This window comes from Zonotrichia leucophrys, chromosome 3 (genome assembly GCF_028769735.1).
Source record: "Zonotrichia leucophrys gambelii isolate GWCS_2022_RI chromosome 3, RI_Zleu_2.0, whole genome shotgun sequence".
Classification (NCBI taxonomy): Eukaryota; Metazoa; Chordata; class Aves; order Passeriformes; family Passerellidae; genus Zonotrichia; species Zonotrichia leucophrys.
The window spans coordinates 63,049,543-63,074,834 of NC_088172.1; the positions used below are offsets into that span (position 1 = coordinate 63,049,543).

Below are 25,292 nucleotides of genomic sequence, written 5' to 3' on the forward strand. Positions count from 1 at the left end.
TTCCTTGCCATTAAAAGTAGCATTAAAATTAGCATTTCTGTTCAGAAAGAGAGTATATAAAGCTATAAGATTAGATGTTACCCCTGAGTTTCTTTCCTGTTTTTAATGTTTTTTCACTACTGTGAAGCTAAAATCCATTCTGCTGGAAGCAGGTGGAATACTGGAGGAAGCTTCACTATAGGTTTCTCCCACTTTTAGGGGCTGCTATAAGTGTCTGCTCTTGATTGCTGGGAGAGGAAGAATACTGTGATAGCCAAGATATTTCAGATCTTAGCCATTAATTTATTTTTTGTATGTTTTTATTGAATTGCTGTAGCTGTTTTTGAGCTATCTCAGATTCAAGGAAGAAGTTCTAAAGTCTGCAAATTAAAATTTCTCTACTTTGAAAGGAACAAATATTAAGCTTGAAAGTATTTGAGAAACAGTAAGGAGGCTATGCAATGCTCTTTTTTCTGCCACTGTTTTTATCCAAAATCAATCTTAAGGTTAACTCTGAGTTTTAGTTTCTTATGTGTAAAATGGCATTATTTATTTTGAATACATGAGGAGGAAAGTGTAATCATTGCTGGTAAGGTTAAGGTATGCTCACTTGAATAATCTTCAGAATTTATTGCAACAATTTCTTATTCTGCTGTCATGCATATTTCTTTATTTTCCATACATTGGATGTATGGCTGTGTTCTAAAATACTTCTTTTTTTTTTTTTTTTCCTTAGTGTTTTTATATTGCTTTCCTGCAATTTCTCTTCTTGGACTTTTCCCTCAGATCAATACCTTCTGCATATATCTTTTGGAACAAATAGATATGTTGCTTTTTGGTGGTTCTGGTAAGTAGCCATCTGCCATCTTTCTGGGCTTACAACCTAAAACTAGAATATATTATTGCATGTTACATAGCACAGTGCATTTTAAAGTTCAAACAGCTAATACAATTCATCTAACAGTGGGGTGAATAGTTATAAGGCCCACTTGATTAGATTTATTTTTGCTTTTGAAAAGTTGTATACGGGTTTTTGAAACTCTAGGTTGCAAATTATGGTTGATATCAAAGAGCTCTTCCCTGCCATATGTGATGTGAATCTTTACTATATTTATTAAAAAAGAAAACCTTTAACTTTATTTTTTTGTTAATATCTAGAAAAAAAAGTTTGCATTTTTCCACAGAAAGGCATATTGACAAGAATCTTGATGCGTGATAAATTTTTTGTGTTATTTCAGTCAGAGATTAAAGAAGGCCCTTGAGAGATGAAGCATCGAGATTTTTTGTTGGTAGTGGTTTGGTTTTTTTTTTTTTTTGTTTTTTGTTTTTCATTATAGCTTAAGTAGCTGGGAAGACTGAGATGCATCTACACTGTCATCTTAGTTTGGGTCAGAAATAAAGTTCCTCTTTCTTCCCACTTACCACATGTCTCTATTTCAGCTGCTGCTGGGTTCGTGTCTGCATTGTACAGCATTTCCCGGAGCTTTGTTGTTCTGATTGTCCTCTATGCCTTCTGTTTCAGTGCAGTGAAGGTAAGCCAGAAAACAGCACTGGAACAATGCAAAATTTCAAGCTGGAAATTGATGTAATCTAGGGAGACTAGTATTGTTTGGTCCTACATTGTCGTTGCTTACCAAAATAAGCTTTGCAAGCCGTGCTTCAGTTTCTGCATGTTAGTTACACTGAAATAGACCAAAACTGTAGCAGAAATTCTTAAGTAAATGTGTCTCTAGCACCTGTGATTATTTGCCTCTTATATGTATTAGTGTGAAATAATCCACTGAATTTTCTCTGCAAACATAAACAGCAGCCTTGACTTGAAAAGCTGCAGTCTCTGTTAACCTGCATAGCCATGCCAAATTTGCTCATAATTCCCCGTAAGGTTTTTGCTGTTGCTTCATGACAATATGCCTAAGAACTTAAATGTTGAGCAACCAGTGGACCATCTAAGTAAGTAATGTGTCTGCATCCACAGGGAAATGCAATTTAGGAATTTAATTCTAGCCAGATCACTGATTTTGCCACTTTTTTCCCTAATATCCCACAATTGTCAGACTAGGGATGTTGGAGATGTGCTTATAATTTGGTGTCTGTGAATTTGTCAAGTCCCTTCCTGAATGTGTTGGTCCTCTCTGAGTCCACAGCTTTGTGCCAGCAAATTCTAGATATTCACTGTGAAATTCTGGACTCTGTGCAAAGCAGTGCTGTCCTTCATTGGTTTTAAGCTGATCTGCTAATTTCACCAGGTTTTCCAGATGCCTTGTATTGTAGGATTTGTGGAAAACCTGGTCTGCAATCCTTTCATCTGCTGCCATGACAGTTTTGCAGGCATCAGATACAGCCCCCTCAGGCATGGCTTTAAACTGAAGAGTCCCAGCCTTTCTTGTGTCTCCCTGTAACACAGCTGCTTTCTCAGAGGTAGCCAAGTTATTCACCCTGCTCTGTGCCTTCCCTTGCTCTGCTGTTAACTTCACATGTGGAGAGTCAGTTGTGTATGGTGCTCAGGATGCAGGTGTGCCACAGCTTTCTATGCTGATATAGGACTGGTTCCCTTGCCAGTGGTGCCCAGTTTTGGGCAGTATTCAATCTAAAGCTTTAAATTTTTTAAAAATTTTATTTTAATGTGCCTATGTCCTCTGCATGGGATACTTAAAAAATGGCAATGAAATTTTGGCTGCCTTCAAGTCCGCTGTAAAATTCCCAGTGAACACAGCAAGACCAGTAGTATTTCATGTTAGACTTGTAAGAAAATTTATCCTGTAAGGGCCAGCCTTTTGGCAGTGTTTCATGGAGAGCTGGATGCTGTCAGTGTCCATGCAGGGGTGCAGCAGGATGTGCTGAGGCTGACAGGCTGATCTTGGCATCTTGTGGGCACATGTCAGAGGAAGCTTTGTGGTGGCACATGCACAGCACACACAGAGAACCCAATATAAGCTTCTGCAGCTGCCAAGGCTGTATCATGCCAGCACCCAGGCTGGCAATTCACACAGATGAGAGGGGCAGTCAGGTGTTCCTTTAAGGGAATTCTTTTAGGAACATCACCATTTCTATAGTGGCTTTCAATAATTTTTTACTTGAAATTTTCAATACAAGCCTTAAATCAAAGAAGGACAATTGTAATGCCTTAATGATTACCTGCAGATGCTGGCTGTGTGTTCTTGACCACTCCCAATAGTAAGGTAAAATGTGTTAAACACATTTGGCAGCTTGAGTCCTTACAAAATAAATTACAGCAACTCAGCTGCTGTGTTAAGACACTTGAAATTCAATGTCTTTGAACCTGTGGCGTTCTCCCAGGGAATCTCCTGTCACCTGGCTCACCCACTTTATCAGTTGTGTTGGTCAGAGCTGACCCCGCTGTGTGATTGATGCTAAAAGTTTAGCTGCTGCTTGTGCAGTTTCCTGCAAAAGTAGCCAGTCCCCATACTGCTGTTTTCTGGCTGTATTAACAATTCAGAAACTGGCAGCTGAGATGGAGAAGGAGGCTTTTCTTAAGGATGGACAGAAGGAGAAAATGGATAATGGGGATGAGAAACAATGATAAAAATGAAAAGAGCTGCATGGAAGGCAGGAGTTAAATTACTGTTATACAGGCTAACACCTGGGGAATGATATTATTTTTTTTTCTTTTTTTTTTTTTTCTTTTTTCTTCCTCAGATTAGCAGATAGCAATTCACTAGTTGAGGGTAGGGAAGTTGTGTTATGGATACTTCAAAAATGGTTTTTGTAAACAGTAGGGGAAAAAAGCCACTTAAAATAGTCTACATACTCTTTTCTCAGCATAATTCTTTAAATTACAGCATGCAGGTGGCTTTGTAGATAAGCAATCTCCTTGTGGATTAGGCTTCAAACTGCTTAGAAATATGCTTTTAATGCTACCCTGAAGTTGAGTGCTGTGAAAGATTTACAAGATATCTGTTGTAAATTACTAATATTAAGTTCAGACTTTCTGTTCACACAGAAGTTAGAGTTAATTTGAATTTTAATGGCACTGTTCCAGTAAAGGCACTTCTGAGAAGGTTAATTTAAAGCATGTAAAGATGATTCCTCTTGCTTCAGCTCATAATCTCAGTCTACTGGGGTGCTTGAAATTTCATACATTTTTTCTTCTAGAAGTTATGAAATAAACACTTGTGTTAAACCTCCTTGTTCTTCAGTCAGGTCCAGAGATTTTTATTTTGAGCTGATTTTTGTAATGTTGCAAAAGAATGATTATTTGGTTGATGGAAGAAGAGTAGGAATGGGCTTAATCTGATCCTGAATAGGGCCCACTGTGAAAGGTGGTCTAATACCTCTGTAAGTAACTCAAGCTGTTTTTGATAAGCAGTGAGCAGCGATTTATGGTCTTAATCAAGTGATTTAAAATTAAAAGATTTTAACTTTTGGTGTGCTAGAAATTGTAGAGTTTAACTCAAAACTGAGCAAATGTTGTAGTATGTTTCACTGAGGTGTTTGCACAACAGTTGGTAACATGTTTTTCTTTAAACTAGAAGGAACATCTCTTCCATACTTGCACTTCATAGCTCTTTTTTTTTTATTCTTATTTTACTCTATTCATTTTGTTCAGTTTGCCAAAACCAACAGTGAAAAATTTTCAATATTTATGGAGGTCAAAAAAAAAATAAAAATCACCATAATCAAAATTTTTCAGGGCAGGGAAACGTGATAGATTCTATTTGGCAGAGGACTTCTGGGTTGCAAAGCATGTTGTTTTGGCTGAAATGTAGCATCCTCAAATGTCAACTCTATTTATTGGCAGAACATCTTATAGCTCAGCAGGTGTAACTACCAAGAGTTCTATTTCCTGAAATATATTGCAGAGGAGAATGGATCTCTAAGTGATTTTGTGCTATTTACTGGTGAACAATTGCTCACATCAATTGCCCAGCCTGAAGAACATTCCAGTGGTATCAGGCTTGATTCTCTCCTTCCCTAAGTGGTTCTTGTGTTCCAGTTATATTCTTGCAGGGTGAAATAGTCTAACCCACTTTCTCTCTGTACATTAATTATTCTGAAAGGAAATATATTACTCCTGAAGAAGTTAATTGGAAGAATAATTAATTTACCCTATTAGTGTCCTTTTTTATTAAAATAAAACCAATTTTTATTTTATAATTAACCTGTGTTCTTAAGTGAGTTTTTCTTGTTCTTTTTTAGACCATAAGCTATATATACATACAATAGTTTGATTTAGTTGTGCTCAGATTTTGAAATTCATTTTGAATAGCAAATTCATAGTGATTAATTGTTTGCTCTAGAACTTCAGTTTTAGAAAAATAGGAAGTAGGAGTTGTTTTGGGGTATGTCCACAGAACAGTGTAAGTACTCAAGGTACCTTTCAGCATGTAAATATAAGCTCTGAAAACTGAGACTAACAGGCCTGTGCTGAAGCCAGTGCCTTGTCCAGACTGATTTTTGCTGATTTTGTTGAATTATGTTGTACAAGACCAACTGAGACCCTGTATGGAAAAGCAGCTGTGGTATAAATGCATTATTTAACATAAGTTTAACTTTCGAGTTTAACTTACTAATTCTCATGGGTTTTCATTCAGGTAAGTTGCCGGAGGAAAATTATTATACAGTATTCTCAGTTGAGAGTTCATCCTGTGACCTGCAGACAATGTCTGGCGTGTCCAACAGGTTCGTCTGGCCCTGTCACTCTTTCTGAGTGACCTTGCAGTGCCTTTGCCACCACATGACCAGAAATATTTCTCTCTCCTGGCTAAAATGCACATAGCACTTAAAAGAGGGTGGACACATCTGTAGTCCTGTGTGAGCAGTGAGGGTGTGGGTCGGGTCAGGTGTCAGGCTGCTGTCATGTCCCATCACAGACCTTGATCAGAAGCACGTGACATGTTCTGGGGAGTGGCTGCGCACTGCTCACCTGGCAACCTGGGGTGTGGCCAAATGTACACTTTCACACAACTGAAATAAATGACAGACTGTCACCAGGGCAGGCACAAACTCTTTGCAAGACCATGATACCTGTGTGTGCTGTGTGACTTGGACACTTGGAGAAGAAAAAGGAATGTGTTCTTCAGAGGTGACTGGGAAGCAAATGGGTCCCAGCTGCTGTGGCCAGGCAATGGCTCCCTTTCTCACAGTGCTCCTGAGCAGCTTTGCCCTTGCTTGATATTGGTGTGGAGGAGCTGTGGGTCTGCAGCTTGACAGGACCTCCTCTCATGGTGCTACTGCTGGGATGATCAGTTTTCATTTTCTGTAAAGCTGTCACATAAAAAAGAAACCCAAAATTGTTCACAGTAGGAAGTACAGAGTAATGCATCTGAAATTAGAACAGATAATTTCTCCATAAAAACCATGAGCAGAAAATAGCCGGTCTCTGTCTGTGTATTTGAGGCCTTGAGGGCTGATGGGCAGGGCACTGTTTGTCACTGCTGTCAGTGAAAGCAGCGTGTTGTGAGTGGAGCAGGTTTACAAGTCTGTCTGCCCTGGCTGGCGCAGAAGTTGTTCCCTGTGGTGGTGATGATGTGAAGTCACATGGACAGATTTCTGTAGTGCTATCCCAGTGATGCCAAGGTGATTTGGTTACAGCTTTGAGGTGCTGCAGAGCATCTCTTCATAAACCTTAGCCACGACACATTTGTATCATGAGCGATAGGACAGCAGCTGCTTATCCAGCCTTGCATATAACAATACTGCAAACCTGGTTTCAGGCGAGTACGTAGGTAAATGCCTTGGATTCCAATGTGCAAAAACCTGAGTTTCTCCTGCTTGCTTAGAAATTTCTTTATCTCCCAGACCTCTGTTTAATGATATCATCACTTCTTATCCAGTTCTTTCCAGGTCCTCTATGAACTTTCATTTACTTTTGTATACTACAAAGCTCTAAATCCTAAGCATGGTTTTATCAGCTCTTTTGTTCATTCCTTGGATTCTTGCATCCAATAGCAGCAATTTTTCAGCTCACTATTTTTTTCAAGCTCTTGGGTAACTGAGCTTAGTTTAACATAACCTGAGTTCACTTCAGCCAGGCTTTATTTTTGATCTCATCTTCAATCCTGTAATCTTGAACAGAAATTGGCAGCTCTAATAGCTACCTTAGCTTTGATATGCGAAAGGGTTTTTTCTTTTTCCAGGAAGAGGTTTTTTTATTTTTTAGATATTACATCCATCAGATCGGAGACATGGGAATTTCTGTGCCATCTTTTTCACTTGACTAGAATTTCATGATGTACTGATTTTTGTCTCCTGCTCCATCTGTTTGGTGGTCTGTGCCCAAATATTTAAGAGATGTTTTAAAAAAAAGTCAGGTATGCCCGGCTACTTTTTTTTACAAATATTTGGTCTGGAATTCAGCCATCCTGATATCAGTCTTTAGCATTCCAGTATTCCAGGGTTTTGCCATGGGGCAGAAGAGCACATCCCTGAATGTTTCTGGAATCAGTCAGTCCTTGTCTTCTGCCTTCTGTTCATATCAGTTAGTTTGGATTTGAAATGTATCCAGAACCAGTTAAGTACTTGTCATCTGGATAATTTCTTTTTTTTTCTTTTTTTTCTTTCTTTTGTATGGAACTTGCAATTTGTCTTAATCAGTCTGAAAAAAGAATCAGATTTTTGGACTTGGGTCAGAAAAATTTAACTGATGTGAATGTATTAATATGTGGCACACCAGCTTTTTCCAGTTCTGTGTAAGTGCATATTTTTGAAATAAAAGTTAGATAGTTTCCATTACCTCATACCTGAAGAGAGTACTTTCTGGTGGCTTGTTTATTGCTTCAATGCACAGTTACTAAAAATCCTGTGTGGATTTTAAACTGTTCTCAGCTCACATTGATGTAGTTTGGTTTGTTTAATGAGTTTTAATCTCATTAATCAGAATAACAGTGCTCCTTGCTTTCCGTCTTCAGTGATGCAGTCTTCATCTGTGTACTAATAATTTTGAAATATTTGTCTTAGGGGTTTATGGTGGGAAAGAGTTGCAAGAATGCATCTCCTTCAATCTGTTAAGATTGCCCAAATAAACTCCCAGATAGCAGTGAATGGGCTCATGTGTATAGACAGAATTCTCGTATATGTAAATGACCAAAAATAGAAGTATATTATTGGATAGCTTTATTTCAGCTGCAAAGAATACTCTCAGTCCTTTTGGAGGTTTTGGAGGCTTTTTTTTTTTTTTTTTCTGATTTAGAAACTCCTTAGGTTCAAGCAAGAGCTGTTAGGGGTGCTAATTTTGGAGAGCATTCCTGGATACCATGCCTTTCAGTAAGTGAAGTTTGCAGCCATAGTCAAGTCTTGCACTGTAGACATAACTTCAATAGTTATGGTCTTAGGTTTCTGTGTATAATAATTAATTTTCCAGATAGAAAAAAGGAATTATGCCTGTAGAATCTAAATGGCCCAGGGTAGCTCTCACTGTCTGTCACTGTACAGGAATGTAGAAATCTGCACTGTTTCTTTGGGATAAACTCACCATTATGTGAAACATGAGTATCTGTGCTTCCTGCCTGAAGCTGCTGCTCATCTTGCTTTTTAGCCAAGGCATTCCAGTCACAGACTGGGATCTGTTGTGTCAGGTGCTGTGTGTGGACACATATGGACACCCCTGCATCAGTCCAGTCTTTATGGATTTTAAATTTCAGCCATGAAAATACAGTCCAAGATAGCAGCAGTTGCAGAGGAAGAGGGCCAGTGTTACTTGGAGTGGGCAGTGATACGTGTATTCTGGTTACTTATCACATGTCGTGTTTTTGGAGATCATCTGGGAAAGTAATGTTTGTTTTCCATGGATGATGGGAAGATAAGGCTGGTGGGCATCTCTTCCTAGAACTTGCCTTAGTTCTGTATAACATGAGGCTCAGTAATTCACATATTTTGGTTGTTATATTAGTGTTTACTGAAAAGGAGTATCCATGGTAATATGGTGTTAAGCCTATAGTTAGCCTCTAACTATTTTCCTATATTTCTGGGGGTGAAAAGGGCTCCTTTTTACAATCTCTTTCAGAAAATCAGTGGTTTAGATCTTCAGAAATAGGGTGATAGTATTTATTTCCATCTTTACCATCACATGTCTGGAATGGTTGGCCATCAGCCCTTCCCACTTATTCCTTGATGTGTGAGCAGTGGCACAGATCTGTGATGAGGCAGCAGTGTGGGGGTAAGGAGAAAGAGCCAAGAAAGTTTGATTGAATTCCACAAGGGGCTATGTGACTTTTAACTGTCCATTCCAACCCAAGCCATTCTCTGACTCTGTAAATAGTGATGAAATCATGAGAGTGGAAAATCAGGTGTGTGAAGACCAACTGGAGTTTGTTTCCATGTTTAAAAACCCGGCCACTATGCCACTGCCTTCGCCTTCAGTGATGCTGTCACTGCAGCAATCTGCAAAGTCACTGCTGAGTTGAAATGAATTCTCTGAAATAAAAAAAAAAAAAAAAACCAACAGAAAAAGTAACAAGAATTTCTACTTAACATTCTACTTAACATACTTGGTTCTCTGCTCAGAGTACTTTTTGTCTCTGGAGTAGAACATATGATTTATTTGAGCATATCTTTGAAAGATAAGTGTGTTTCATGCGTGTTTTTTAGGAGCAGAAAGAAGTAGAAAGGATAAACAATGTAGGACAGAAAACTACTAGCACTACTTTTTAAAAATACATTTGCCTACCCACCTCTAGCAGTGCTAAAAGGCTCATAAGTTCAAAGACACCTTTATCTCCCTTTCTAGGGGATTGTTTTGGGATTAGGCAATTCTGTGGGTGGAATGGAACACCCATCTCCCACCACTGGTCTGTTGTAACTCATGGCTTTCATACATAACCCTGTAAGTCTGTTTCACTTGTTTTAAAAGTGACTCTGTGAGTGTCTGCATTGGAGCCAAAACCATATATGAAGGGACTACGTGTCACCTCAACCCCATGAGGTAGCCTAGGAAGTGAAAGTCCCTGTCTCATATGACAGATAATACCAGCTTCCAAGAGTAAAACCTGTCAGCCCTGTTTTCCCATTGAGAAGAATCATTGTTCAATTATCAACTATATTATTTGGTTTTCATTTTTTAAATTTAAAGCTATCAGGCATCATTTGTGGGGGAGGAAAATGACAAAATGGCAGAGGGTACGTCACACTGATACTGGAGAAATGACACCTTTGTTCATTCTCATCTTTTCCACAACATTGTGTAGCATCTTTCTAGAAAATCCTGTTCTTTAGGCACATAGTGAATATTGATGCCTGTCCTACCTGCTTTCCTGGCTCCCTCATGTCTGAGTTTTGAGGGGACAATGACAGTTTGGAAATGGAGCACAGACCAGACAAATGCAGAAGCTATGTGTAATATGCAGAAAATATGGAAATAGAATTCCTGAGACATTAATGTGGGGATTCAGCTGTGTACTGCTTTATAGTAGAAAAAGGGTGGAATAATTTTTCAAACTGGCTTCTGATAAATTTCAGTATCAGGAATATTGCTCAATTCTTGATAGTATTTTGCTTTCAAAAGACATTGCAGAGCAAAGGGCCAGTCATATACCAGAAGCTGCTGGGGGATCTGTACAAAGTTGTGTTGCCCTAAAAATGCAGAGGATGTTTGGATAGGCTGTGATTCAGCCATTTTCTTCAGTGTTTGGAAGAATATGAATTGATCGTGACAGGAGACTAAGCATGGGAAAAGCTAATTGAAAATATATTTGGCCCCAAAACTGGAAACAGTGAAATGAAGAGTAGGATTGTATGGTAAAGCTTAAATTGTCAAATAAATGGTGCTGGATTCTTTCAGTAATAGCATGTGAATCTCTCTTTTGTTTGTAATTACTGTTTTGGGTAGGATTGTTTGATGGAATCAGGCTCTTCTGTCTTTTATCTTTGTGATTTTCAGTAGTATGATGAGGGGAAGATGACTCTTGGAATTAAAATTTCACCTTTTTTTGGTACTACTCTTAGGATAACAAGGAATTTCAGAGTTAAATTGCAGAATTCCATCCTGCAATGAGTTAGATGTGTGACATTTAAAATTAGTTTTTCTTAGATATTCATTGCACCTGAAAGAAATAGAGTGCTTCCTAATATGCTGAGAAAGCATGCATAAAACTGGGCAAAATAAGACTAATAAACCTACTTCATCCTCTGAAAATATTGGTGCTGTACTGACTTTAAAGTTTCCAAAACAAGAGATAACTGTGCAGAAGTCTTGTTCACACTAGCCTGAAGTTTCACAGATCCTGAAAGCATTTCTTCTCAAAACCTGTTGTGAAAGTGCTCTGGTGCAGGATCTCCTGAGTTCACATTTGGTTGATCAGGCAGAATTTCTGTGGAGGCAAGGAATGCGATTAGTAAGTGAAATGGATTTGTTCCAAGTTTCTTTGTCCTTCACAGTTGAAATTTCTTTTCTTCACAAAAAGTATGTCTTAGGATCCCTCATTTGTACCTGAGGATGTCACAGATAATCTTTATAAGTGTTCCTTAAGCTTTCTTAAGCTTTTCTTTCTCTTCTAGCCAGTTTTAGCTGTTAGAGTCACCTGGATAGATTTTCTCATCTCAGTTATATCCAGAGTGTGCTGGTGGGTGTGCCAATTGTTTCCTGGGGATGTCACACATAGGGGCCAGTGCTCTCCCTCTCTGCTGTGTTAGCATCCAGGCAGGGCCTGGCTGAAATGCACAAGGCAGCAGAAAGATGTCTGAAAGAAACCCCACTGCCTGATCTACATGATATTGTCATTTGTTAGGCGCAGTCTGGCTACAGGTCAAGTATCAGTGTATCAATTTAGTGTATAGATAAATGCACTGCAGTTGATTTCACTCGGATCTCATTTTAATGAGAATTTTCCTCTAATGTTTCATTGAAGAGGAAAGAAAACCTGCCTTTCATGTGGTTTCCTAGCTAATTGCTGATTATAGGAGAGTTGCACAACAGGACCACAAGACATGCCTTTAATTGCAAGGTTTTTTCACAGTAATAATCTTTGATATGAAAAAGGATTTTCAGTCTGTGGTAGATGGTGTACAAATGTAGATGTCGTGCATGTAACATTGTGTGTATGATGTATGGCTTAACCTACTTATTTTGGCTTTTTAAGTTCTGCATTCCTAACTTTGCTTTCTGTCATCCTCTCAGGAACCCTGGGATGCACAGCACATTCCAGCACTGTTCTCTGCTTTCTGTGGTCTGCTAGTTGCACTTTCTTATCACCTCAGCAGACAAAGCAGCGACCCATCTGTGCTGATGTAAGTTGCCTGTAAATGTTTTTTTGCTGATTACTCCTTCCAGCACACAGCCAGAGTGATGCCTGGGTTTCAGAACCACAGGGCTTGCTTCCTGAAAGTACTGTGGTGAGGTGAAATTGAAATTCCTCACCATGTCTGCATGGTTGGTATCAGTCCTGTATATGAATGAAGTGCTGCAGTCAGATCACCAGCGGGGCTGGTGTTTTTTAAGCAGCGCTATCCAAAATCTCTGAAGCAGATTTTTCCCCTCTAGGAGGTTGTATGCTTGCCAGGTTGGAGGACAGTGATTTAGTTGAGGGGGGTTCAGGCAACTGGAGTTGCAGAATGTGCATTGGTTAGCATTGGGACGAGTAGAAGGAGCATTTAATGTGCTGGGACGATGGCTGAATTCCAGCTCTTGCTGAGGATTACTTCAGTAGGCTATGCCTCTCAGTTTGAGGTTCCATCCTTCCTTTTGTTCTCTGTCACAGTCTGCTAGAGGTAACTGAGGAGAGGAAGTGTGTGCTAAGAGCTGACGCTGCAAACAAGGGAGATTAAAAGTCCCAACATTGTGGTCTGCATGTTGAGATGATGTGTGAGAGAGAGACCCAATAGATCCTTAGCTTAGGGGCAGCAAATGTGAATTTCCCAGTGAGGAAAGTGTGATATATGGGTGTTATAGGGGCTGTGGGAGTCAGCAGGCAGCTGGGCTATTACATCTATGGCTGTGGGGCTAAGCAAGCAAGTGGGTTTTGTGCCACCAGTATCACCATGCCATTTGGAATTCTTCTTCACAGGCAGCTCAGTTTTGTCCTAGGAGAGTGCAGAGGACCTGTGGGAAGTTCTCTCACAGAGAGTTCTCTCCTTTGATTCATGAGGTGAGGCTTAAGGCTCATTATGCACAATTCTGCAATGCAGAAGAAAGAAGGGGGAAGTGGAGAGCTTTTTAGGCCGTTCCAGGATTCTGGTTTAGCAGAGAAACTTGGAAAAAGCAGAACAACCTTGATGAGGAAGGAAAAGATATAAAGCACTAGTAGGAAATTGTCATCCCAGTAAATCTTACTGAAGAGTCAAGAAATACTTTGCCATCCAAAAAATTCAGGGAATCTGACATTTATACATTACTAGGTGCTGATGTGGCAAAGCAGCAAGAACTGCTTGCATGACTTGCCATGAACTTTGCCCACAGCCTACTGAGTGAGACATGGATGTCAGGTAGACCTGGATCAAGCTTTGTGTGGATGGATGGTGTGTAGTTTTTAGGTCATTACAGTATGGAAATTATGTATGGAAGGAAGTAAAGCTATGTATTAGGGACAGTTCTTAGCCTTGGAGTAAAATGTACCCAGGTAAATTGCAAATCAGCAAGAAATTCTGAATTCTTTCAATTTTGAAGTAATTTCAATGTATCCTTTTCTCCCACTTTCTAGAAACTACACACCAGTTCATGAACCTCTTTAATAAAACAGAAACTTTTCTTCTTTCAAACTTTTGTTTTAAGGAAGTAATCTTAAACTATTAAATGCATTTTAACTTTTACACCTAGCTAGCAATTTCGTAACATTTGCAATGAAATCTTCAGGAACTGAAATGGTTCCTAAAAATCTAAAAAATAAGAATACGTGTTCAACAACTTCAAATGTTTATTGTGCAATTGTAAAAATGCATCATCCTTAAAAAAAGAGATTTAAGATTTTTTTCTCTAAACAGCTCTGAACCTCATTTAAAAAAGTTAAGGAGATTGGAAAAAGTATTTAAGGTATGGCCTATGGCATAAAATTCAAGATGGATGAGGAGGTAGCACATAAATCTCAAAGAGAGAAGTAATATACAGTTTCTACAAAATTGGCCTCCTTCACCATTTTAACATGGGTCTAAAGAGCTCTCATATTGGTTCCAGCTTAGCTGAAACAGAACTAAGAGTCATAAATTCAACAGTACCCTCTCTGCTCATTCCTCTAAATGTCAACGTTGATTGGGCTGCTGAGACTCCTCAGGATTCTGGTGAGGAATTTCTGCCCTGATCACAGGTAGAGCAGGTTTGTGTCAATCTCCAGCTGAACAGAGATAAGAATGCCAATGTATATTTGAAAAAGGAAATCTGAGGCTGTTGTTCTTCTTCTGTCCTTCAGGAATATTTATATCTGCCTCACATGTTCCAAAGTATCCTAACTAGGATTTTTTTTTTAAAACAGGTCCCTTATTCAGTGTAAATACGTCCCTCACTATCTACGCCAGCGATTTGAAGATTCATCAGAAGATCCACTCCCAGAAAAAATGAGAGAATCAGTGGTAAGGCTTTTTCTTTCATTAATTTCTGTTTAAAGCTCTCTCATCCATTTTGCCCACTGAGGAACCTTGTAAATATTGTCATTTAGTAATTTAAATAACTAAGAGCACAGATAGATGATCTTTACGGTGAGGCCAGCAGCGAGAAGATGGTACATGCCATTTTCCTTTCTGGAGGGCTCCCTTGAAGGTCTCTGCCACATTGATTCTTTAATATAGTCCATGGGAAGTGCACTCCTAGAGCTTGGGAACTGGTGCATCTCTCATCCTAGTACACAGAGAACTATTGCAGGTTCTGTGCACTGATATGCAGTCTGGCAATCTGGTGTGTCCAAGGTAGGCTGGATTGTTCAACTCAGAAAGGTGAGCAGTCCTGCCAGACTCTCTGTGTGTGCTGCAGAGGAGCAGGATTTGGTCCACAAAATTACATGTGTTTAAAACAGCCCTTATTCTTTATTTTTCTATGGGTAGGGGTACCAGTTTTTCAGGAAGGCCTTTTCTGTGCCAGGATATACTCTTGACTGTGCTGTCCACCCCAGCTGAGCCAAGTGGAGCACACTGTCAGACTTGGCACCTAGAGGTGGAAGAAGCACATGAAACTGGGATAGTATGGGAGAGGGAGGTACATGCCTGGTGCCAAGCATTGCTATCTCATCATCTCTTCTTTGCTTGGCAGGCTGTTTATTTACTACTGTCTGGCAGGAAGCTGTAAGTTTGTGTCAGCTTATTTCTCACTTCAGTATAAACATCGTGAAGTGACCCATCTTCCTTTTTGTGTCTTTTTATATTAAAAAAATGTTTGCTGTTACCCAGGGGAGGTTGATCTGCTAAGGCATTCATGTGGGAAGATCATCAGGTTTCCAGAAATGCTAAGGGGTGTTTGACATTTATTAGTCATGTGAGCTGTCCTGCTTCCTGGCTGTCAGACAGCTCTTCCTCCTGACCACATCCCCAGTGCCTGCACATCTGAGCATTTGCAACCTAGGTAGCTATTCCTAAACTTCTGAGTGCTCTCTGAAATCCAGGAGCAATCAAAGAGTCTGTGGAAGATAGAGTGAGTTTTTTGACCCTTAGGCATGACCTGGGAGTCCGTAGCTCCTACTGGCCTCCAGATGTCCCTTCCAAGGAATGCATCTTTCATGTGCACCTTGAATAATTTCTTAGGCATTTTATAAGGTGTTGCACAGCCTACATTCAGCATATGCATTGATCCCACACTACCAATGTTTTCTGCTTTTCTGAGCTGCTGCTTAGATTGTCATTTTTGCCATGTATAATCTTATTTTAAACTGCTTCCTCTAATGGAGCCTACATAAGATTAATTTTTTATGTAGGCCCTATTAGATATTTCTTATTGCTTGTATTGAGCTACAGTTTCTTGCAAACTAAACTGTTTGCAACAATTGATACTGGAATATGAGTGTGCATCTAGAAACAGAGTAAAAAACATGAAGTGTTTTTTTAGAATTTTGCTGTATTCCGTGGTATTTGTGGTCTGTAGGTTATTGCTGTGGTTCATTGACATTCTGTTCTTGTACACAGGGACTGTAGGGCAGATGTAATGGAAAGCTTCTCATGCTCCTGTAGTTCTGTCTTTTGCTGATAGTGCCTTTCTTGGAGGAATACAGAGTCTGATGTAATCTGTTCTGCAGATGGAGCCCAGCCCAGGGACTGAAGCAGTTACTGCAGCTGTCCACTTAACTGGTTTTATTTCACATTGCAGAGGGAAACCTTGATCAAGGCTTTAAAATATTGAAAATAAACCCCAAAAATAGTGGAAAAAATCTGCATCTAAGATCCTGGCTGTATTTTCAAAATGAAGTAATTCTGCAGACTCTGACAATTTTTATATCAGTGACATGGACAGGAATCTGCTGTCTTACACTAACACTGCACAGCTGCACTTGGGCCCTTGAGCCAATGGGGTGGAAGGTGGAGAAATATGGGGATAACTGCGCTGGGATTTGCCAGACACAGGACTTCAGTTCTTCTCTTCACAATGTTTCATTCCTGTCGCACGTTTTCATTTTGTGACACTTTTAGGATTAATTAAGTGGGCTTCCTGGCACCTTTCCTCTCCAGGAAATACCTGGATTTGAGAATTGGCACTTTTTTACTCTGTATATTTGATACTCCATGCTGCTGCGAGGCAGAGGCTGCTTTCTATCAGTGTTGCTGGAGCTTGCTAGTTCTTTGCCTTAATTTTTTTCCCTCTATCTGGGCTTCCTTCAATCTGTATAAAAATTGTAAGCCAAAGTGTTTGCTTATGATTAGCAGTGCTAATTTGGAAGAAATTAGCTGAAGAGAGAGAGAGCAATTTCTGATGAATGTGGGCTCTTTGTCTAACCCCTGTGTTACCTGGTACCTCTGTCTCAGTTAAACATCAAGGAGACTCCCACTGCTGTCTCACCAGTGTAGTGCTAATAGGGCAGGTAGGGAAGAACTGAGGCAGGAGAAAATGCACGTGCATCGAATCCAAGGAGCACAATCAAGCCATAGTCCCTGCTGACTTGCTTCAGCAATAGCAGTCATGTTCAGGATGTAGGACTCAGCTGACTCTTCAAAGCCAATTTAAAATAATTTCCAGAAGTTTTGTAAAGGGATCTTCAAACTGTTCAGTGGCTGGGTGAAACAATATATCAGTATTCAGAAGAGGTTTCATGATGGCAGCTCATTTTTTCTTGAAGTGCTTCCCTGCGAGGAGAGTATTCCTAACCCCTGTCAGTGGCAAGAGATGGCAGGATGCAGCCTAAGCCAGCCTTGCCTTGGTGACATGTGGTCTACAAAACACCATTTAAATAAGACCCATTTTAATCAGAAAGCCAGAGGCATACAGAACCAAGTCACCTTCTCAAGCAGCTGAAAGCAAACAAGGTTAATATTGAAAATTAATGTGTTGTTTTCTGGATGGCTTTGCATTGATGTTAGGGGTAATAAATACAGCATCTCTAATGTTTGATTACATGACTTTTTACCCTTTTCCTTTCCTTGAATAGCTGTGTAAGAATTGCCAGCTTTGAAAGCCTGAATTATGAAGCAGCTGTGATTGATAATTGACCATTCAACTTTGAGAATGGAGCTTCCTACCATTATAATTAATTTCTGTAGGCATCCACATGGCTGATTACTAGATTAAGCAGTGGCCTGAGGGTGAAAATGTGTTACATTCAAACTCAAGGTTCCTTCCTGGTCTTTAGTACAAAAATTTAGATAGCTAATAAAAGGATTTGTACAAAGCTCCAAAAATTAAATTGAAAATAATGGTTGGACTTGATAATTTTAAAGATCTTTTCCACATAAACAATTCTATGATTCTGAGATAATAATTAAAACAAAAAAAGTGCCATTCTAATATATTCTGCTTGTCAAGTCCCCAAGGCATCAAAGGTGCAATGTTGGTTTGGGGTTACTTTTTTTTTTTCCCCCCTTGAGCGTAAAATGGAAAGTGTAGAATGGCTTTCAGCCCAAACCCACTATAGTGGGTTTTAGTATAGTGAGGGTCTCTCACTGGAGAAATTTGAACTGTGAAGAGAGCTTAACTTTTACATTTTTGGACCAATTGCAGTGAAGGGCTCAAGCATTATGCTATAGAGCTATTCAGTACTCAGCTCATAAGTTCCTTGTCTTAGGAATGATATCCAAAATCTTGCTTTAGTTGGGTCTAAAGTGGGCACATGGTTTCCAGGAGCTAGCTGCCTTCCACAGGAAGGCCAGGAGCCACAGATTCACCCCCAGCAGGTAGATGCCCAAGGTTTTCTCCTGGAGGGCATCTGTGACTCCCTCTCAGCCAGAGAGATCACTGCCATTTCCTGGGGGTCCCAAGCACTGCTCATCTTTGTTTTAGACAGAAAAAAGCCTGAATTTTGTGAGAAGCTTGAAAGCATTGGCCACATCAAGAGGGAGCTGCTGTGTGGACCATTGTGCCACACAGCTGTGCAGTATTTTTACATTTTGAAACAGTTCAGTGCAAGGATAGAAGGACAAGCCTGGGCATATATGATACTTTAAACACGCTCAGTATTGCCAGAAATGGAAAGCAATTGTCAAATTTGGGCTTGAATATCTGAATAATAATAATTTCCTTTAAAAATAGGCCTTTTTCGTATAGGATTATCAAAAGTTATTAGAGCACTGTTAAAAGGACAGTTGCAAAAGGAAAGATGGGAAATAGAAGTCCTGTGCAATATAATTTGTGTAATATGTTCTCTTCTGAATGTAATGTTTGAAAAGATTCTCTTTGGTGATCTGGCCTGGAATGGAAAGTTAGGATGCCACCTCTCCCCAAAAATATGCATTCTTATAACTTCTGCTGGTTTTAAGGCTAAATTTTTAATATTTCACATGGTTTTTAAAGTGTCAGCTCTTTCAGCCATCTGATTGTGAGAGAAATCAGCCATTTTAATAGTAAGCCTTTTGGGTTGTACAGAAGAGCTTGTGAGTGTGATTGGAGTGTGTTTGTTGTTCTTAGAAGCTTGTTTTAGATTACTGAGTAGTTGAATTCAGCTGTGCAGAAAATGATACTTGATCAAGACTTTTCATGCTGTGTATTCACAAAGGGACTGAAATAGTGCTATATAAATTTGACACTGCTTAATTTTCTCAGATACTGCTGTTTTACATACATTTTGTATGCAGCATCTTTAAAAATATCTGGAAAGCTTAAAAAATCATTTCCATTGCATAGATTGGTAATAACTCAGTTATTCATTTTTATTAGACGGTGTTTTTTCAGTACTGCTACTTGCTAGTGAGAGGAAGCTGTGAGAGAACTGAACAGAGAAGAGCTGTGGGACAGGCAGGGAGCCAAGGTTTAGTCAGGGGAGAGAAGGCTTTTCCTGTGAGCTCCCTCATGTTGTGGTTCTCCTGCTGAATGTGACAGCCAAGGAGCAAGGCCAGCAGGGCTGTGCTTTGGAAAGGTGATCAGGAGGGGGTTCCAAAGACCTGATTCTGCTCCCACACCTTCTCAGCACATGTAGCCCATGCAGAGTGCAGGGCTCTCCAGAGAAGGATGGCTCTCAGAGTGGAGGGAGCACCACTCTTCTGGAGATGTGTACATACTCCTGAGCAGCCCAGGAAGGGCAAAGACCGTGCTGGTTATTGAGATTTCAGCTAAGCTGTCTTGGAGTTTCCTGGGACAAAGCAAAAGTACTTTCAGAGCCTGAAGGCTTTTTAGTCCTGCTGCATTTCAAAGGGCTGCTGCAGTAAGTGGAAGTGCTGATGCAGGTGACCTTTTCCTGAGAAGCATCTTTCATAACAGGGAGTGATAGGCAGCCTAAATATAGAGGTTGCTACCAGCTTCCCTGGTAATTCGCAACCCTTCTGTTCTTCGCTTGTTCTGCTCGCTTTCTTTTTTATCTCCTTTATTCCTAGGTTTGCCCTACCATCATCATTTCAGTTTTCTTTTTTCTCTGATGAGATTCATTAAGATTACCTAGATAGCACCACCAGAAAGTCAGATGAACCTCTGGTTCCATCAAAAGTGTTGCTTTTCATGTGTTGTTTCTAGGTATCTTTGAATTAAAGCATAAGTCAGCTTCTAAACCAAGAACTACAAATAGTTTCTCATTTGGTAACTTAGCAGCAGAATTGAGTGCTGAACCTAAATGCCCTTCTCATAAATCTAAGACAAGATTTTCATTTACTCACAAAAGCATTTGGGTGACCTCTGAAGTGCAATTCAGAAGACCTCACAGATTACAAGCTATCTTGTTTATTTGTTTACTGAGAATGACATTTTAATCGCAAGAAAAATGTGCTGTAAAGACAGTGATATTTCCAATCTTTAGAAACAAAGTTACTCCTACCATGGTTACAGATCTTTACATAAAGGCAGACTTGCCCTTTCGTTATCATTCAATGATACTGGAAAAAAGCCTTGTCTAAAATCCACAAAATCTTGCTGCAATTTGACTTCCAGTAAAGAAAATCAGGGAATGGGACATGTCACTTTAGAACATAATAAATGTATTAATGTTGTGTCTTAGAAGACATTATGGAAAAGCATGGCTTTTTTCAGTAATGCAAGAGAAAGGGAATAAGAAATATTAGTTCTTGAAAATAGGAAATAGAACCAGAATTTTGATTCCCAAAAATAAGAAGGTCATAATGGAAAAGAGTTCTATTACTCAAGCAGAATCAGATTCAGTATTAAAATGTATTGCTTTCATTTCTGCAATATTATAACTTCGTTATTTAAAAATATAATTCAAAATTAGGCATGAAGAATTTAAATGTGATTACTTCAACAGACCTGGAGTGTGGAGAAATAATTTCCCAAAGCAGAGTGGAGAAAATACTTTTATATTAGGGAATGCCGATTATCCTTATTGCAATGCAGAGTGTAAGTAATTGAGAACAGAGTAATTACTTTGGTTAAAATAGTGCTGCCTTACTAATTGTGTATAAAATAATTATTTTCACAGAAAGAAATCTTGAAATCGGATCTCATTGTCTGCACAGCAGCTGCTGTTCTGTCATTTGCTGTCAGTGCCAGTACTGTGTTTCTGTCACTAAGGGTGTGTATCTATCTTTTTTTCTCCCCCTAAGGTATTATGTCTCTTATGCAACACCACAGGGAGCTTTAACTGAAAAGAGTAGATGCTGTGGGAAGAGAAGTTAGTGAAAATGCATTTACTGGTCATGATAACACTGTTCTATCTGCAAAGCACTTAGTTTCTGGATATTTGTATTAATTTCAGTATTACTTGTTTGATATCTTTTTTCTTAAACAGCTCTTATGATGTGGAACCCAGAGGACAGAATGAATAAGTCTGACATTTTGCCTTTTTTCCTCCAATCATGGAGGAAAAAAATTGGCTGATTGTGTGTGTGCAAAACACATATGTCGAAGTCCATATTCACCTAGCATCAAGAATTTGAACATAGGAATAAAAATCAATTGCAAAAAAATACAATTGCAGAAACTGTTAAAAAATGTTTAAAATATATAAATATATATATATATATAAAATATATATGTATAAAACAATGTTGTATGTAAATTATAACTATGTTTCCTTTTTTCTATTTTGGCCCAGCCATTTCTCAGCATTGTGCTGTTTGCTTTAGCGTGGACAGTGGGGTTTGTGACACATTACATCCTTCCTCAGCTCCGCAAGCATCACCCCTGGCTGTGGATCTCCCACCCCATACTCAAAAGCAAAGAGCACCAGCAGCGGGAAGTGAGAGGTTTGTAAGAGTCTTTTCTAAACAGTGGATGCAATGGCTTCCAGCTTGCCTTGGTTTGAAGAACAAAAAAATAAAAAAAAATCCAGAAGTAACAGAGCTGGGAGAATAAATTATCCTTTTACTTTTGAGTAGCAGACATATCTGATCATTTTAGTTTTTCCATTGTACCACCAGTAGATCTGTGAACCTGTAGGAATTGTCTTCTCAGGCCACTGCCCAGATGGGCTGAGGCCAGTCTGGAGATTTTCTAATCTGATGGCCCTGCTCAGAGCAGGGTCAGCTAGAAGAGGTTGCTCAGGGCTGTGTCCAGTTTTAAATATTTTCGAGCGTCAAGACTCTTAAAGCATTCTGGATATAGCATTCAGTCATCCTTACAGTAAGAAAGGTTGCTTCAAACTGTGGTATTTGGGTGGATTTTAGTGGGGTTTTTTTTCCCCTTTTTTCTGCTTTTTTTTTTTTTTGTTTTGTGGGTTTTGGTGGTTTATTTGTTTTGGTACTACTTTTTTCTGAAAATAGATTTTCAGTTTGTGCCCATTTCTTTTGTCCTGTCTCTGGCCACTACTGAGAACAGAGTGGCTCCATCAACTCTGCTCTCCCCCATCAGGTATTAATACCCCAAAAATGCTGCCAATCTGGCATTCACAAGATGCCCCCCAAGGCTTTTTCTTCTCAAAGTTAAGCAATCCCAGCTCTCTGTTTCTCCTCATATGTTGAATGTTCCCATTCCTTAATAATTTCACAGCCTCTGTGTGATCTTTCATGAGCCACTGTCTGATCTGCCTTTTGTTTTACATTACAGCACTGTTCCTTGTGTGTTGCTTGACGTGGTATAGTTCATGCCTAATACATTGGCATTCTACATAATTTAAAAACTTAAAAGATTGATGAAATTGAGGCAGAATTTTTTCCACTTTCTGACATATCAGCAAATGCAGTGCAGTTTAAGTGTTGTAATTTCAATTGTGACACTTTTAGAGAAACATTACAATTGAAAAGAACTTAAATTTTCTGTAAGATCTGTTCTTGCTGATGTCTGCTGGCTTCAGCAGTGGTGCCTTGATGCATGTGACTATCAGTCAATATTTTAGTATGTGCAGATCTGATTTCCTGCTCTGATAGAGTTATTTCTGAAGCAGGCAGTGTGCTTTGAGAAGTAAAACTTCCCCCCTCCACCCCAGCTCTCTTTTTGCCTTTGCTACCAGCCAAAAGCTTGCTTGTCATTTCTTGATGGATCCCACGCGTTAATAATTCTCAGTATATGTTTCTGGAGTGTTTGAAGACAGCATTTGCAGAACAGTCTGTTGAGGGACTTCAGTCTGTCTTCAACTAGACCGCAAAAGAGTTCAGATCACTCTCTGGAAAACCATACATTAAGGATTTAAATCTGTTTTATTTAAAAAAAAAGTAATGTGTTTCAAAACAATTACTTTCCAAGCAAGGGTTGGGTATGAAAAAGTACCCAAGAGATTTGATTGAAGGTTGCCTTTTAACTTTTTCTGCAATATGCCAAGGAAGGTATAATAGAAATATAAATATTATTAACAGCCATGCCCAGCTGAAAAGACTGTCCGGGACTTCCTGTCCCTGATAACCAGTAATTCTGATAAATACCCAACTTGCACTGTTTGTTTCACCACTTAATCATAAAAGACCACTGTAGGATTTCTTTGCCTTGTTCTGATTAAGTCTGTCTTCATTTGTCAAAAACCGTTGTTTTCCTAAATGCAGTGACTCAGCATTTGAAAAGGTTGAAGGTACAGACCTGCTGCATTGATTTCTACAGATGGGTTTCCTTCTGTTTTGAGATCCAGCTGCATTTCTCATGCTGCCTACTGTGGGAAACAGGCTTTTTTTGCTTCTTTTGCAGTCCTCATTTATATATGGCACATTCCTGTACTTTGGGGTCTAAGTATTATTGCAATGTAGCTGGTGTTGTGTGTTAGAAAACAAGAGTTAAAAAAAATAAAATTATTTTAGTCCCTTAGGCTGCTGCAGAGGTTTTTTATCATGTCTGAGATGAGACAGACTGTGGAAAAGGTAATCCCTTTGATAGATATGTCTGACGGGCTGTCTTCTTTCTTTTGACCTGTAATAAAATGTAGGAACTAAACTTTAAAATGTTCCCTCTTTGTATAGAAAGAGAAACTTGTAAAAAGGACAGAAGGACAGTAGTACCCCATAGTTGTCAGATGCAGACAATGAAAGGACAAGTACACAAAATAAGATGTCTGTGAGGAGTTTTTACTACATAGATTTTAATTCTAATTTTCTTTTTTTTTTTTTTTTTTTTTTTACAAGAGGAGTGCTCTTGAAAGACAAATGACTGCTTGCAATTAGACAAACAACTGGCAGTGAAATTCCACAAGTTTATTGTGGGCTTTGTTGCACAGACTTTGGATGAGCTTCTCAGCCTTTAAGGTGTTCCATGGAATAGCAATTATCAGACCAATTCTTGTGCTGCCCCTGTGAGATAACTCAGTTATTGCTTGTCATTGTCTTGGCTGGCTGCAGGATGAAAAGATTAGGTCAAGATGTATGAGCTTATGGTCTATAGATGTGTAGAAATTAGTGATATGCAGGAATAAATAAGAAAGAAGCCCTGATATACTAGGCTATTTTGTCTCCTACTTCCTCCCCACTACTGCTTTTATACCCCACAGGTTTATGTAAGCCATTTTCAAATCCATGTCTTTCCCTGGGGCTCCTTCTGAGTGTGAGCTCTTTTTTCTGCCTCCATTGTCTGAACAGACCTCTCTGTGCTCCTGCACCCACCTTCTGTTTGGTTTGTGTGATATGCTTATCTCTAGTGAAGCCTGAGTTCTTATACAGAGCTCAGCTTTGGACATGGCTGAAGTGCTTGAGCTCAGGAGGAGGAGAGGGGAATAGGGAAGATCAACTCAGTTCCAAAATGGACATTTTGCTGTGTGTATGAACTTTTAGGAGGTGGCCCTTAGGTAGTGAAGAGGAAATATTTTTATTTTATAGCAAGAAACAGAAGTTGTTTATATTTTCTGAAGGGGGATTTTTGCAAGAGCATTGTCTTAGCTTAAGGTACTTGCAAAGCATGACTTCAACCTAAATTAGAAGGATTTGGCTTAGATCTTTCTCTTCGTCTATGCAATATACAACTGTGCCTGTAGAATGTAGAAATCCATTGATTTAGCATGACTTCTATGTCTGTCATTGAGAAGGTGTGTATGGAAGAGGGGGGTCTCTACATAGAAGTGTTTTAATTTCACAGGGATGATTATTGGAGATTCAGTAGCTGGCATTTTTATTTCTGAGTTAATAACAAGTTCTGCCTTTTTGTGTTCGCTGTTTTTCCAATAACCTTGTCTAGCTGAGCTTTGAGGAGAAAGGCATTGTTTTTGTCTGTGCACAAGGATTCTGCACTCAGTTCACCTAAGCTCTCATAGCAGCTGAATTGCATGGAGCATTCAGTTCCTGTTTAATACTCATTTTAAGCACTGTAGTATTGTTAGAAAAGTCTACTGCAGAAAGAAAAAAGCTATTCCTTAGAGAGGAATGATGTGAGATGTGATCCTGGCAGATACTTCTTAGAGTGTCTGTTTAAGTGTTTTGGGAAACATCTATGACAATTTCTACCTCCTGATATTTCTTCAGTATTTAGATCTCAAGGGGTGTTTCATTTATCAGTGAGGTCAATGATAATTTAC

General features: G+C 39.2%; 1 protein-coding gene across 3 annotated transcripts in view; it reads left to right on the top strand.

Annotated features, from left to right (window-relative positions):
* Positions 1 to 25,292, top strand: part of PCNX2 (pecanex 2) — a 151,605-nt gene that overhangs the window by 50,710 nt on the left and 75,603 nt on the right. For all 3 annotated transcript variants that reach the window (XM_064708512.1, XM_064708513.1, XM_064708514.1), the window contains exons 14-19: positions 716 to 826; positions 1,420 to 1,511; positions 12,050 to 12,159; positions 14,334 to 14,430; positions 20,850 to 20,942; positions 21,465 to 21,615. In XM_064708512.1, coding sequence (XP_064564582.1) covers positions 716 to 826; positions 1,420 to 1,511; positions 12,050 to 12,159; positions 14,334 to 14,430; positions 20,850 to 20,942; positions 21,465 to 21,615 — 654 coding nt within the window. The remainder of the gene's footprint in view (positions 1 to 715; positions 827 to 1,419; positions 1,512 to 12,049; positions 12,160 to 14,333; positions 14,431 to 20,849; positions 20,943 to 21,464; positions 21,616 to 25,292) is intronic.